Source organism: Girardinichthys multiradiatus, chromosome 11 (assembly GCF_021462225.1).
Source record: "Girardinichthys multiradiatus isolate DD_20200921_A chromosome 11, DD_fGirMul_XY1, whole genome shotgun sequence".
Classification (NCBI taxonomy): domain Eukaryota; kingdom Metazoa; phylum Chordata; class Actinopteri; order Cyprinodontiformes; family Goodeidae; genus Girardinichthys; species Girardinichthys multiradiatus.
Window position 1 is genome coordinate 28,002,018 of NC_061804.1, and position 12,957 is coordinate 28,014,974.

Here is a 12,957-nt window from a genome sequence, read left to right on the forward strand (position 1 = left end):
TCAGCAAGCCTGGAAGGCTAAAGCTCTATGCCACTGTTCCAGCCAGGATGAAAGCAGAAGAAACTTAGATTTACTGGCACAATTTCCTATTGTAGATGATAAAAACAGATCTGGTGACCAACATTCTAGATACATTTATGGTTTGTGGTAAAGCCTCAACAAAATGTATTTGTTTCCTTGCTTAATGCCCCTTCTAGACTGATTTGTGCCCAAAGCTGCTCTCTCTCTCTGCGGATGTCATCAGAACAGCTATAGAGAGATATTAAAGGTGTATTCACCAACATTAATATACAAAACAAATCCCCAGGAACACTGGATGTTCATTGACATTTTTGTTATGGCAATTTAAAAATGTTTTTATTATATAATTTTGGCCAATGAACGTAAAAAGGGGTTAAATTAATTGCTCTTTATCTGACCAGTACCGGGTCAGATCCATGACCCCAATCAACAAAGTTTCACAGGAAATATTTAGCTTTATATGCAAGCAGATTTGTTTTTGTAAACTACAAAAACAATTTAATCCTATGGGACTTGCCTCATTCTTATAAAATACAGGACTATTTATCAAAGGTATAATGTTTTAAACCTGCTGGGAATTTATTTGACTACATTTTTGCTGAAAAAATAGAGAAAACTAAACAGATATTTATATTTTGTCAGTCCCACTGATCAACGCCACCCTGCTTGGACAGACAGCTTTGAATTTTCTGGGTATAAAGAACCTTTCTATGGACACAGTTGGTTTAAACAAACTTACTCTGACATTGGAGATATGGACTCTCCATCCATGTCCACAGTTGGTAGAGATGCCTCCAGATCTTCTCCTGTTTCATAGCTCTCCCAGAGATCCTTGGTACATCTGAAATAGCCAGCCATTGCATAATACTGCAACCAGAATGCATACGCACCTTTTTTTAAAGGTTTCCCAGCAACATTAAGAAATTTGCATTTTAGGTTTTTTGTAGTCTTACGTGCAGTTTTCTGTCCTTATAAAAAGGTAACTTCATCAGCCTCTTCTTGAGGAAAGGAAAGGTGAACCTTTGGTGCTTTGTAGCTTTCCGCCTCGGCTTTCTGCCTGCTCTGTGTTCCTCCTCAGATGTGGATGTGTCATATTCATGTTCTGGTGCATCTCTCTGGGTCCTGAACGTTGATCTCTGGTTGGAGCGCCTATGTCGTTCAGGTACACATTTCTGAGTGATGAACAAGCTGTCCCCCGAATCACTGCAAAGACAAACAGGTACACGTTCAGAAGGTCCATCAGACTCACTCCAGCGGCTGGATGGACATCATCATAGAGATTACCTGTCTGTATCCTGTCCAGTCTGCTGCTCCACAGAGGGCATCAGACCTCTTGTTATTTGCTTCGCATGGTCAGGTGGGGAGTTTTCCGGCACGGTGTGGCGTGGCTGCCCGGACAGATCGGGCCCTGGGAAGGTATCTGAGTGGACGCACGGTGGAGAATGAACCTCTTCCGACATCTTGTTAGCAGCTATCTGCCGGCGCTAAAACAACAATAAATGTGAAGCCACGTGCCTGGATTAACCCGGGAAGTATTCAAACATCAGCATCGTGGCGAGTAAACAAAAGGAAGCGTCACGTGAGCGTCCGGGTCGTGCGTTGACGTCAGAGCCCTGGTTGACGTCACCGCCACATTGAGAGTGGCTGTTTTGTAGAAACACCAGAAACTCTGTAAGGTAAAGAACGACAGAAAGAGAGCTCACAATATGTAAGGAGATGTGTTTACTCGATTATTATTATTATTATTTTTTTTGTTGTACGAATGATTATTGGCAATAAATCATATTTTTTGTGGGACTGGACGGTTAAAGGGGATGAATGGATCAAGGGATAGCTGAATAAGTTTACATCTTATACAATAGTGATCAGGTTCTAAACTATAATGTCCTAAAACATATTAACAGAAGTAACCCTCTGTAATAAGAGCACCTGATACATTTAACATTTCACCTCAACCCTCAATTCTAAAAAGCATGCTGACATTATTGATAATTATAGTATAATTGTGGTTGTTTCTATTATTTCTTATCGGAAAATCAAGATTCAAAAGTTTCGCTTTCACAATTCGCAAATCTTATATATATTTCGCAAAACAAAATAGAAAAACTAAATATTGTTCAGTATAGCTAGAACAAAATTTTATTTTCCGAGACAAACCAAGGCATTTTAAGTACATCGTGTTAGGTTTTGTATTTTTAAACATGAGTTATTGTTAAGTTCTTTCTCAGTGATGACTATTGTTACACCTAAAAATAACTGCTTAAAGCAAACCTTTGTTGCTTTCCAAGGCCAACTTGCCACTCACAATATGGCGAACACGCCCGCTCACTAACCGTTTCTATGGTGACGAACGATCCTGTGACCAATCAACAAAGCCCATAGAGAAGCAAGCGCAGAGAAAAGCAAGAGAGTTCAGTCCACTTCCGTTTGAAAGCGAAAGGCTATGTTTTTGATTTATGAATTGTCATAAATATTAGACAGGATTTATATGATGCAAAAATGTTACATATCTGACTAAAACGTTGTTCTGATTATTATTTATTTGAGATTTAGCCAGTAAGCTTACTTTCTCAGTGGTAACCGGGAGGTTATTCGGAACATTAGAATGTTTTGCTGTTTCTGACAGAAAAGCATCCGGGAGGAGCAACCTTCTGTCAGTGTTTTCTCTTTGGTTGGACTTTAACCCTTATTGTGCCTTCTTGTTTCTGCAGAGCTAACAGCCACAGGTCACATTCACAACCCAAGTAGGAGAAGTTATGGCAGACATCAGCAAAACAGAGAAAGTTCAGCTGCACGTCCCGGACCTCGAAGAGCTGCGAGGAGGTGAGGACTTCAGCTTGGAGAGAGAGAGACAAAGTTGCCGATGCATGTTTATAAAGTTGGATTTTCTTTAAGACAGCGCTGCTTGCTGGTTACAGTGTTGCAGGCTGGGCTGGACACCAATTTTGCAGAAGTTCAAGTGAGTGTTGTGGAGTGTCCAGATCTCAGCAAGGAGCCCTTCCAATTTCCCGTCAAAGGTATTTCACAGATCACATTTAAGTGCATGATTGAATAATGCTCTCCTGCCATATTTGTTACATATTGCTGCCCTTTCTGTTTTTATGCCGAAGGTCTGTGTGGTAATCCTCGTATTACTGATGTTGGAGGTGTACCATATCTGATCCCTTTGCCTCAAAAACACAAGGTAGAGTTTTGTGAATACATTGCATTAAATGTTGGTCCTTTTAATAAAGACTTCATTACTGTTTCTCCTTCTGTTAGGAATACAATATGAACATAATATCCAAAGAGCTGGAGCTGCCGGGAGCTTTTATCCTTGGAGCAGCAGCAGCCCCTTCCAGAATTATCGGCATGAACGCTGAGGTGAATTATTATATGCATTAATAATTGAATGTGAAGTGAGTCAGCTAAAAATTTGCCCTCCCTAAACATTACCAATTACATGGATTACACAGCAGCCTGTGTCTAGTGTGCAAGGCTGATTAGGGTAACAGCTGCATCACTCCCATCCATCCATCCATCCATCCATCCATCCATCCAACCATCCATCCATCCATCCATCCATCCATCCATCCAACCACCCATCCATCCATTCATCCATCCATCCATCCATCCAACCACTATACCTGACTGGTGGTTCTGACACCAACTGTCATTGGGCAAGAGGCGATGAACCCCCCTAGACTGATCGCTGATCAACTGCATCCAAAAATAGAGGACAGAAAATTAGGGCTAAAAAATTAGGGCAATTAATCAGAAAAATCATTATTAATTAACTAATTTACCAATCGAAAAATCGTTAACTTTAGTATACAGACTCTAAAATGTGCCATCTGCTCAAAGAACAACCCAATCAGAGCCAAAACCTTCCAAAAAAATATGTTAACTGTATATAAATCTCTATAAAAAGTATGTAAAAAAAAAAAAAATATATATATATATATATATATATATATATATATATATATATATAAACGTTGAAGTATTTTTGAATTTAATTAAATTTAGCATTTAAGATGAAAAACCATTTTTGTCTGTAAATATGCTCTATCCAGGACTCCTCAAGAGCCATAGCTTTAGCCTCACCTGGTTCAAATTCTGTAAAAAAAATGTTCTATTAAGCACGTTTTTAAAAATTACTTCTCAGTTTTTGCACTAAAAACCAAAAACAATGTAGCTTGGCACTTAAGAACACTACAGGTTTCTATTTTAAAAATAAATAAATAAATAAAGTATATTGAATTGAATTTGAATTGAGGCAGCTAACGCTGTATTGGTCAACCAGAAAGGGCTGAACCTTTGACATGTTGGTGTTAGAACGTTTAGTTTTAGCTGCAGATGCATCCTTCGCCACAAATGTTCAAGTGTACACTAAAGACATGCTCTGTTATTGCATTTAAGGCAATACAATGTTGATTTTTGTTGAATTATTTGTTTTCTATTAGTATTTTAAGTAGTTAAATAAAAAATCTGCAGAATGTGTCAATTTGTTTTTTTATCCGATTAATCGTCAGAATAATCGATAGAATACTCAGTTACTAAAATAATTGTTAGCTGCAGCCCTACAGACAATGTATGCACACACTCAAGATGCACAGAAATGGTGTGGAGTGGGCGCTGAGTTGAGCAGTTACATTGTAACATCGACCATGTATATATGGTATAAGCCAACGATAAAACAACACATATAGCAATGAATACCTAAAAGTGCAGTAACTCCCTGTAAAAACTTGAACTGTTGGTTTTTTCTTATTCACTAGTTAATGAAATAAACCTTGTGACCTACAGCTCATGCCTCTAGTTCTCACGGAGGCTGAGGGAAGACCATCAGTCAATGGGAGCTACTTTTCCTCTATCAACCCAGCCAATGGCCAGTGTCTGCAAGAAAAGTACTGTGACAAATTCTCTGACTGCAACTTTGGACTTCTGGGGAATCTGTATGCCTGCGAGGGGAAGCCTGGAAAGGTATCCCTATTAAAGTCAATGTTAAACGTGTTGAATTAATGATGCAGATAATGAACATATGGGGTTATATATGAACTCGAAAAAACATTAACCCCGCGCTATTATTAAGTGTATGCACTTTAGCCCCGTCACTTGTGTGCTCTCAACATTTTAAATATTAACTGAAGGTCAGGGGCTGATAAGGCAGATCTTCCCCTCAGCCTGTGTCAATTTCTCCAGGTCATAGAGGTACGAGCCAAAAAGAGGACAGGAAGCAACAGTCTGGTAACGGCACTGAGGAAGACTCTGGAAGCTCAGTATCCAGACAAGAGCCTGGCTCTGGGGGGCACCTTCATCATCCAGAAGGGCAAGGCTAAAATTCACATTATGGTAAATACTGGCTTAGGCTTTGGCTAGTATTAGATTCTCACTGTATGATATGAATAAAAATACAACAGTTTCATATTTTAAATATATATGTTAATTCTTTCAGACAGTGTTTTGATACAAAGATTTTAAGCAAAATTTATGACATGATCTAACTGCTTTTATTTAAAACAGCTTGCCGGCCCGCTCATAGCTTGCTAATCCCAATCTTAAAGGATCGGTCCAGATTTTTTTCAACTGTGCTTCTGTGAAGTTTTTGGTTATGGTTTCTATACCTCTGATGGAAAGATATCATATCACAGAGAGCTGGTTTGAAAAGCAAAATAAATCCTCAGAGTGGTGGAAAGTTAACAGAGCTAGTCAGGTACATACTCAGCTGCTTAGGTGTGTCATCATATGATGCTGTTTCACACGTGATGCAAAATCCAAACGTTTACTCTGTTCTTGCTGGAACTAGAGCAGATTGATGATCTGCAGCTGATTTGCTGGAGTGATGCAGCTGGCAGGTTCAGCTAATGTTAACTCCACAAAGAAACAAAGACGTTGTTCAGCTGGACAAAAGCAGACTGTTAATATCCGCTAACATTTTATTCTTCTGATGTGATCATTTTCAGTTTGGTTTGTTTTTAACTGCTAATGTTAGTTAAAACAGATTACTAGCTTGTTAGTCTTTACAACTCAGAGGATTGACTTACTTTTCCAACAAGCTCATGGTGATATGACATTTTTCTACCACAGCTAAGGGAACTATTACCGATAATAACTCTGCAGAACCTCACTTTTAGAAATCAAAACTAATGTTTTTAATTAATATAATCTGTGATAGTCCTTTAATTTCTTCCTTAGTATGGTTAGTTTTTTCCGAAATTGGAAAGATTACATAAAAACCCAATTGTTTTTTATTTTAGTACAACCAAACAAGAACAGTACAAGAATGGTACAATGACAAATGTTAGCTTTTTTTAAATTAAGCTTTAGAACCTTGGTATAACATGATACCAGTAACCAGCCCACTCGTATACTTGATGTGACACAAAACACAAGACTTTGGCTACTGAGAGATACTTGCATTGACTTATTTATGTGCTTTGGATCATCAATAGCCAAGAGAGTTCTCAGCCTGCCCTCTCAACACCAATGATGAGGTCAACAACTGGCTGAAGCACTTTGAGGTCAGCGCTCCCCTCATCTGCCAGTCTGTGCTCGTATCCAGAGACCCGGTGAGTAAAGCGAACATACATCCATGTCAATAAGAAGCATGAAATCAGGTCATGGTTTTGCACTGACTTTGTTACGTCCTTTTGGGACCTGTGTTTCCAGGGCATGGACCTGCGTGTGGAGCACACCCACGGCTTCAGCCGCCACGGAGAGGGTGGTCACTACTATATCGACACAACGCCCGAAAGTGTAGAGTACCTGGGGTATTTCCTGCCCGCAGAGTTCGTCTATCGCATTGATAGACCCAAAGATACACACACTGTTGGGCGAGATTGAAAAAAACGTAATCAACAATGTTTGCAATGGAGCTTCTGTTGATCATCTAAATCACACTGATAGTATGCAATTTATATTTGAATCCTAATCATTTCTCTTTACTTACAATCAAGTCTGCTGTTGTTTCTTTTTAAAAAGTAGCTGAAGGATATAACAAATGTAAATAAAGTTGTTTGTGGTGTACTGATATTATCTCTGAGGAAAAAGTCATTTCAGGACTTTGACACTTCAAGTCTTTTATGATAAATGAGATGATTGGATTGTTCACCATTTCAAATGGCATATTTCATCTGTGGCAAACCTCAGATTTCCCATTCAGATTTACCAGCGTGAGCGGAGGGCACTTATTTTAACCATGTGACTGACATAAAAATAAAAGTCAGCCAGCCACACCATAAATGTGGTTTGGGTGCCAAAATAAAAAATATTGTCTTAATTAATGAATAAAGTTGATGAGTTTGCAAAATGTGATGTTTTCCAGGCAGTGTGCTATCCAGGAAGTGATCTGTGTTTATATTTTATTATAGCTCATTTGTGCTCATTTTCAGCATGTAATGACATAATAAACTCAAATTTCTCATAAAGCTTGTGTCTGACCTCTAACCAGTAAAAGCGCTTTGCCCTCTAACAGAAAAATTTTATTTGCCAGGTTGTCATCATTCCTACTCTGCTGACTATTCAAGGAATGCACCCAGACCTGTTCTGTTTATTTTAATCTGCTCTTTTAAGAATGAATTTAAAGTAAAAGGTCCGACACTGAACAACTGGGGAGACAACATCATGAAAACAGACTAAAACAGCCGGAGCAAGAAGAAAAATAGGTCAGTGTGCATTAACAGGGGAGGGGGGATGAATAAATATGTACATGTGTGTATTTGTGCATGTGAATGCAGGAGACCAGGTGTGGTATAAGACAGACTGATTGTATGTATGCAGGTGTGATCTGGGGTGATCAGCAAGAGCAGAAGTCACCATGTCGAAACTGTTGATGTGGACAGTCTCCCAGGGTGCAGAGAACCACCTAGAAGCTAAAGAGGTCAATGTTTATTACTACAACTTTTAAGACAAAGACCACACTCATTACCTGTGCTGACTTAGATGTCTATCTGCAAAACATTTGTGTCTTCTCCGTTTTTACCTAACTGCTCGCACAGTCTGTAAAGAGAGAATAATTATTTTGCTCTTCTCTAAAACAAAAGGTCAGCAAAGTCCCTAGCCCAGATGGTTGGACTTCCCCTGTTTCTAAGCTGTCTGCAGATCTTCTGCAAATCACTACAGATGGGATTTTAAAGAAATCCTCAATTTGATGAATAATCAACAAGAGCACGTCCCCGTTGATTCATCATTATTCCCTACAAAAAATATTTTAATTTGCCTACTAGTAAAAAATGTACAGGTCCTTCTCAAAATATTAGCATATTGTGATAAAGTTAATTATTTTCCATAATGTAATGATGAAAATTTAACATTCATATATTTTAGATTCATTGCACACTAACTGAAATATTTCAGGTCTTTTATTGTCTTAATACGGATGATTTTGGCATACAGCTCATGAAAACCCAAAATTCCTATCTCACAAAATTAGCATATCATTAAAAGGGTCTCTAAACGAGCTATGAACCTAATCATCTGAATCAACGAGTTAACTCTAAACACCTGCAAAAGATTCCTGAGGCCTTTAAAACTCCCAGCCTGGTTCATCACTCAAAACCCCAATCATGGGTAAGACTGCCGACCTGACTGCTGTCCAGAAGGCCACTATTGACACCCTCAAGCAAGAAGGTAAGACACAGAAAGAAATTTCTGAACGAATAGGCTGTTCCCAGAGTGATGTATCAAGGCACCTCAGTGGGAAGTCTGTGGGAAGGAAAAATTGTGGCAGAAAACGCTGCACAACGAGAAGAGGTGACCGGACCCTGAGGAAGATTGTGGAGAAGCGCCGATTCCAGACCTTGGGGGACCTGCGGAAGCAGTGGACTGAGTCTGGAGTAGAAACATCCAGAGCCACCGTGCACAGGCGTGTGCAGGAAATGGGCTACAGGTGCCGCATTCCCCAGACCTGGGCTACAGAGAAGCAGCACTGGACTGTTGCTCAGTGGTCCAAAGTACTTTTTTCGGATGAAAGCAAATTCTGCATGTCATTCGGAAATCAAGGTGCCAGAGTCTGGAGGAAGACTGGGGAGAAGGAAATGCCAGAAGTCCAGTGTCAAGTACCCACAGTCAGTGATGGTCTGGGGTGCCGTGTCAGCTGCTGGTGTTGGTCCACTGTGTTTTATCAAGGGCAGGGTCAATGCAGCTAGCTATCAGGAGATTTTGGAGCACTTCATGCTTCCATCTGCTGAAAAGCTTTATGGAGATGAAGATTTCATTTTTCAGCACGACCTGGCACCTGCTCACAGTGCCAAAACCACTGGTAAATGGTTTACTGACCATGGTATCACTGTGCTCAATTGGCCTGCCAACTCTCCTGACCTGAACCCCATAGAGAATCTGTGGGATATTGTGAAGAGAACGTTGAGAGACTCAAGACCCAACACTCTGGATGAGCTAAAGGCCGCTATCGAAGCATCCTGGGCCTCCATAAGACCTCAGCAGTGCCACAGGCTGATTGCCTCCATACCACGCCGCATTGAAGCAGTCATTTCTGCAAAAGGATTCCCGACCAAGTATTGAGTGTATAACTGTACATGATTATTTGAAGGTTGATGTTTTTTGTATTAAAAACACTTTTCTTTTATTGGTCGGATGAAATATGCTAATTTTGTAAGATAGGAATTTTGGGTTTTCATGAGCTGTATGCCAAAATCATCCGTATTAAGACAATAAAAGACCTGAAATATTTCAGTTAGTGTGCAATGAATCTAAAATATATGAATGTTAAATTTTCATCATGACATTATGGAAAATAATGAACTTTATCACAATATGCTAATATTTTGAGAAGGACCTGTATATGAATTCTATGAAAGCAGACAGTGCTACGTTAAATATGACTCAGACATGTATAAAGTATTTCTTGTTTTTGGAGCTGAACGTGATTCCAAAAAGAAACACATTCAGTCTCCACCAGTGGGGATCCATTCTAAACTGCAGTAATCCACTTTACTTTAACTGTTCCCTTATTAAAGCTTGTGTGTGTTCAGTCAGGTCAGTTGCTTCATGGACTCCAACTGTTTTATCTCTTTAACCTAAGAGTTGCAATAAAACACTACTATTAACAACCAAGTACAAAAAAACTGTTCCTTCTTCACAAAGATTTGTTAAAGAACATTAATAAACAGACAAACAGCATCATGAAGACCAAGGAACAGCACACAGGTCAGGTAGGAAAAACGTTTAAGGCAAGATTTGGATATAACTGAATATCCCGAGCTTTAAACATCTCAAGAGCACTGGGCGATCTATCATCCAATTATGAAAGATCAAGACACAATTGGAAACCAACCAAGGTGTGGTCTACCTAGACTCATGTTGGAACAGGAGAGCATTAATCAGCAAGCTTTATAGCACCATCTTCTGACCAGAGCAGGCAAGTACTTCATTTCCCACAATGCTGCTCCGAGAACCAGCCCGGAAGTAAGTCGTTTATTGACAATATGGCCGTCGAGCTGGGTTTGGATTTGGGGATAATTTTGATTTGACAGCACAGACCAGAGAAGTTTCCGAAATAAACACAAATTCCACCTCAGGGGTGCACGGAACAGATGCGTTTGAATGAAGGGATTCGTGGGACGTCCATGGGACGGGAATAGTGAGCAGAGGAAGCGCCCAGAGTGTGAAACCCGTCATGTCGTTTTTTAAGAGGAAAGGTGAGGAAGAAGCTCAAACTGCTGGTCTGCAGCGTTAGCTGCGGCTAATGGGAAAGAGTCCCGCGGTAACATGGCAGTGATGCGATAAAGACGGCCGAGTGTAAAACAGACAGGGGCGCCGGGGTGGAGGTGTTTTACCTGCCGCCGCTGCCCACTGCAGTGACAGGGTTAGCTTAGCGGTGGCCTCTCAAGCTAACTTAACCTGTTGTTGGTCTGGATGGCATCAAAGCTGCCTATTGAGATGCCAGCTCGAAACCCCTCACAGAGCTGCATCACTGTTGGGGAGCTCCGTTAGCATTACTTCCAGCTCCAATAGCTGTTGTTATCTGCACTTTATTCAGCTGTTGAAATATAAGTAGCATGCTAACTTTAACAGGACAGTTTCATTGAGCGTAACGCGCACAGACTTTGTTACCTGACATGAAGAAATTATGTGATTGCAAACGTCCTTCTCATTGAGAAACCATGTAGCAAAGAATGTTTAGTCGAGAGGAACCTGACATGTCTTCTATACAGAGATAATTAGCATTATTAAATGACTGGCCACGCTTAAGATGCTTCCCATCTAACGTTTGTGGTTTGTGGTTGAAGTGTTTCTGTTATTCAAAAAAAAAAAAAAGACAAATATCTACCAGAATAACTTTAGTGACCTTTCTGTTTGTATTGCAGAGCAGCTAGACCGCTTTGCTGCTCCTAACGCAAGCTTTTTTTTTTTTTTTACCTTTTTTTACCACTTCATTGAAGCAATGACAGAGTTGAGGAGCAGTGATTTCATGTGTTTTCTTAGAAAAGCAGCCCACTAGGTTCTCCCTTTTCTAAGCGACATTTTATTTTAACAAGTGAGATGAGCTGCTTTTTCCTCATTGGTTGCATCAGAGCTGCTGACACCACTGGTTTGTAAAAAAAAAAAAAAAAAAAGAGGAAGTGTGTAAGTGGATGTTGTGAGCAGAGCTGGTAATCAGGACTGACAGGAAACCGGTGGCTCTGCATGTAGGAAGGTTCAAGTGGGCATTCAAGTTTTTTAATGAAAATAATTTGGGTTTTAATGAATCAAAATAATTTCTCACATGCATTTTTATTTTTTATATCAGGGGTGTCCAAGTCCCCAAGGGCTGGGGTCCTCGATGTTGTAGATGTCTCTCTGTCCCAACACTGCTTATTCAGATGGCTGATTTACCTACTCGCCATGCCATCATGTTCTGCAGAGGCTTAGTAAAAAAAAAACATTTAATTCAGGGAAACATCTAAAACCTGCCCAGATCGACAGACTTTGGACACCACTGCTTTATTTAGTATCCATACCAGGTTTTTTTTTTGGTCTACGTTAGTATTTTTATTGTGTCCAACTTAATTCTTTCTCTAATAAGGTTCTGGGCAGCAGTTTTTGCAGGACAGCCTTTTGTTTCTAAAGACGTACCCTGACTCGACACATACAGTTACAGTCTTAAGCAAACTCATGTCCTCCTCCTGCTGTTAATGCAAAGCAGTTGCTGAAGTGCTAGGCTAACATTAGCATATTTACCCTCTCTTTTGATAGGATTCATTGATCATTAGTCTTCTAACATATTTCACTGTTAGGGTTAACAAAACATATGGAAAAACGTGTTCTGCTTTAAAAACGTAGCACTTTATTTTGAACACCATATATTGATTTTTCTTTTTTTTTTCAAAAATGTCATGTTAATTTTAGCGTCACTGCTAGCTAGGGGACAGGAGACACAAAAGGACACACAGGAATCAGGTGTTGAGTATAGTCAGGGACTCTGGTACTGATCATTTAAACAATCTGGCCCTATCCTATATTTGTAATCAGATTGGGACATAGCTGCAAAAAACTTCAATAATTGTTTTTGTTTTATCCAAATGTCCCCTCCCCCTACTGTTTTCACTTTTGTATGGTAAAGCATAAAGTATTTCTGACCTCCACGGTGTGCTTGGCAAAATGTTAAAGCTGGCCGAGCTGAAGGACTAAGATGAAAACTTAATTTCGCATTTATAAGCAGCAGCAGCAGCAGCAGGAGCCAGAAAACAAGTATATGCTGGGTTTTATTCTGCATCCTTTAGCATTTCGGATTCCTGACTGTCATCATGCAACTAGATATTGTTTTCCTGTGTTGCTAATGCCGTCCCAGCAGCCCCTTTTCTGTACACCGCATATCCATTTTGTCCAGCTGGTCTCACTCTGTTACCCCTTCAGTTACACACCTCCTTTTTATCTGTTTCTCCACAGCCAAAAGCAAGGAACCTGAGAGAGTAACAGATGCTAAAGTTAACAAAGGTGAGTTCATCTTTACCTCTG

At 39.9% G+C, this 12,957-nt stretch overlaps 3 protein-coding genes across 6 annotated transcripts in view; 2 read left to right on the top strand and 1 right to left on the bottom strand.

Moving 5' to 3' along the window:
• The window catches only part of LOC124876839 (PHD finger protein rhinoceros-like), a 7,224-nt gene extending 5,605 nt beyond the window's left edge, over window positions 1–1,619 (bottom strand). Inside the window, exons 1-3 of the mRNA XM_047379859.1 lie at window positions 1,306–1,619; window positions 975–1,224; window positions 761–888 (exon numbers count right to left, since the gene is read on the bottom strand). Coding sequence (XP_047235815.1) covers window positions 761–888; window positions 975–1,224; window positions 1,306–1,481 — 554 coding nt within the window. The 5' untranslated portion in view covers window positions 1,482–1,619. The remainder of the gene's footprint in view (window positions 1–760; window positions 889–974; window positions 1,225–1,305) is intronic.
• Window positions 1–7,425, top strand: part of c11h11orf54 (chromosome 11 C11orf54 homolog) — a 16,828-nt gene extending 9,403 nt beyond the window's left edge. The window contains exons 1-9 of one of the 4 annotated variants that reach the window (XM_047378644.1): window positions 1,679–1,697; window positions 2,733–2,844; window positions 2,940–3,038; window positions 3,132–3,205; window positions 3,283–3,384; window positions 4,810–4,986; window positions 5,206–5,355; window positions 6,456–6,572; window positions 6,673–7,425. In XM_047378644.1, the coding sequence (XP_047234600.1) occupies window positions 2,778–2,844; window positions 2,940–3,038; window positions 3,132–3,205; window positions 3,283–3,384; window positions 4,810–4,986; window positions 5,206–5,355; window positions 6,456–6,572; window positions 6,673–6,846 (960 nt within the window). In that variant the 5' untranslated portion in view covers window positions 1,679–1,697; window positions 2,733–2,777 and the 3' untranslated portion in view covers window positions 6,847–7,425. Of the gene's footprint in view, window positions 1–1,678; window positions 1,698–2,412; window positions 2,432–2,717; window positions 2,845–2,920; window positions 3,039–3,131; window positions 3,206–3,282; window positions 3,385–4,809; window positions 4,987–5,205; window positions 5,356–6,455; window positions 6,573–6,672 lie in introns of those variants that run through there. The other 3 variants (XM_047378642.1, XM_047378643.1, XM_047378645.1) reach the window with 3 other exon arrangements.
• Window positions 7,426–10,416: 2,991 nt separating this feature from the next.
• The window catches only part of akap10 (A kinase (PRKA) anchor protein 10), a 16,715-nt gene continuing 14,174 nt past the window's right edge, over window positions 10,417–12,957 (top strand). Inside the window, exons 1-2 of the mRNA XM_047378849.1 lie at window positions 10,417–10,658; window positions 12,889–12,936. Coding sequence (XP_047234805.1) covers window positions 10,637–10,658; window positions 12,889–12,936 — 70 coding nt within the window. The 5' untranslated portion in view covers window positions 10,417–10,636. The remainder of the gene's footprint in view (window positions 10,659–12,888; window positions 12,937–12,957) is intronic.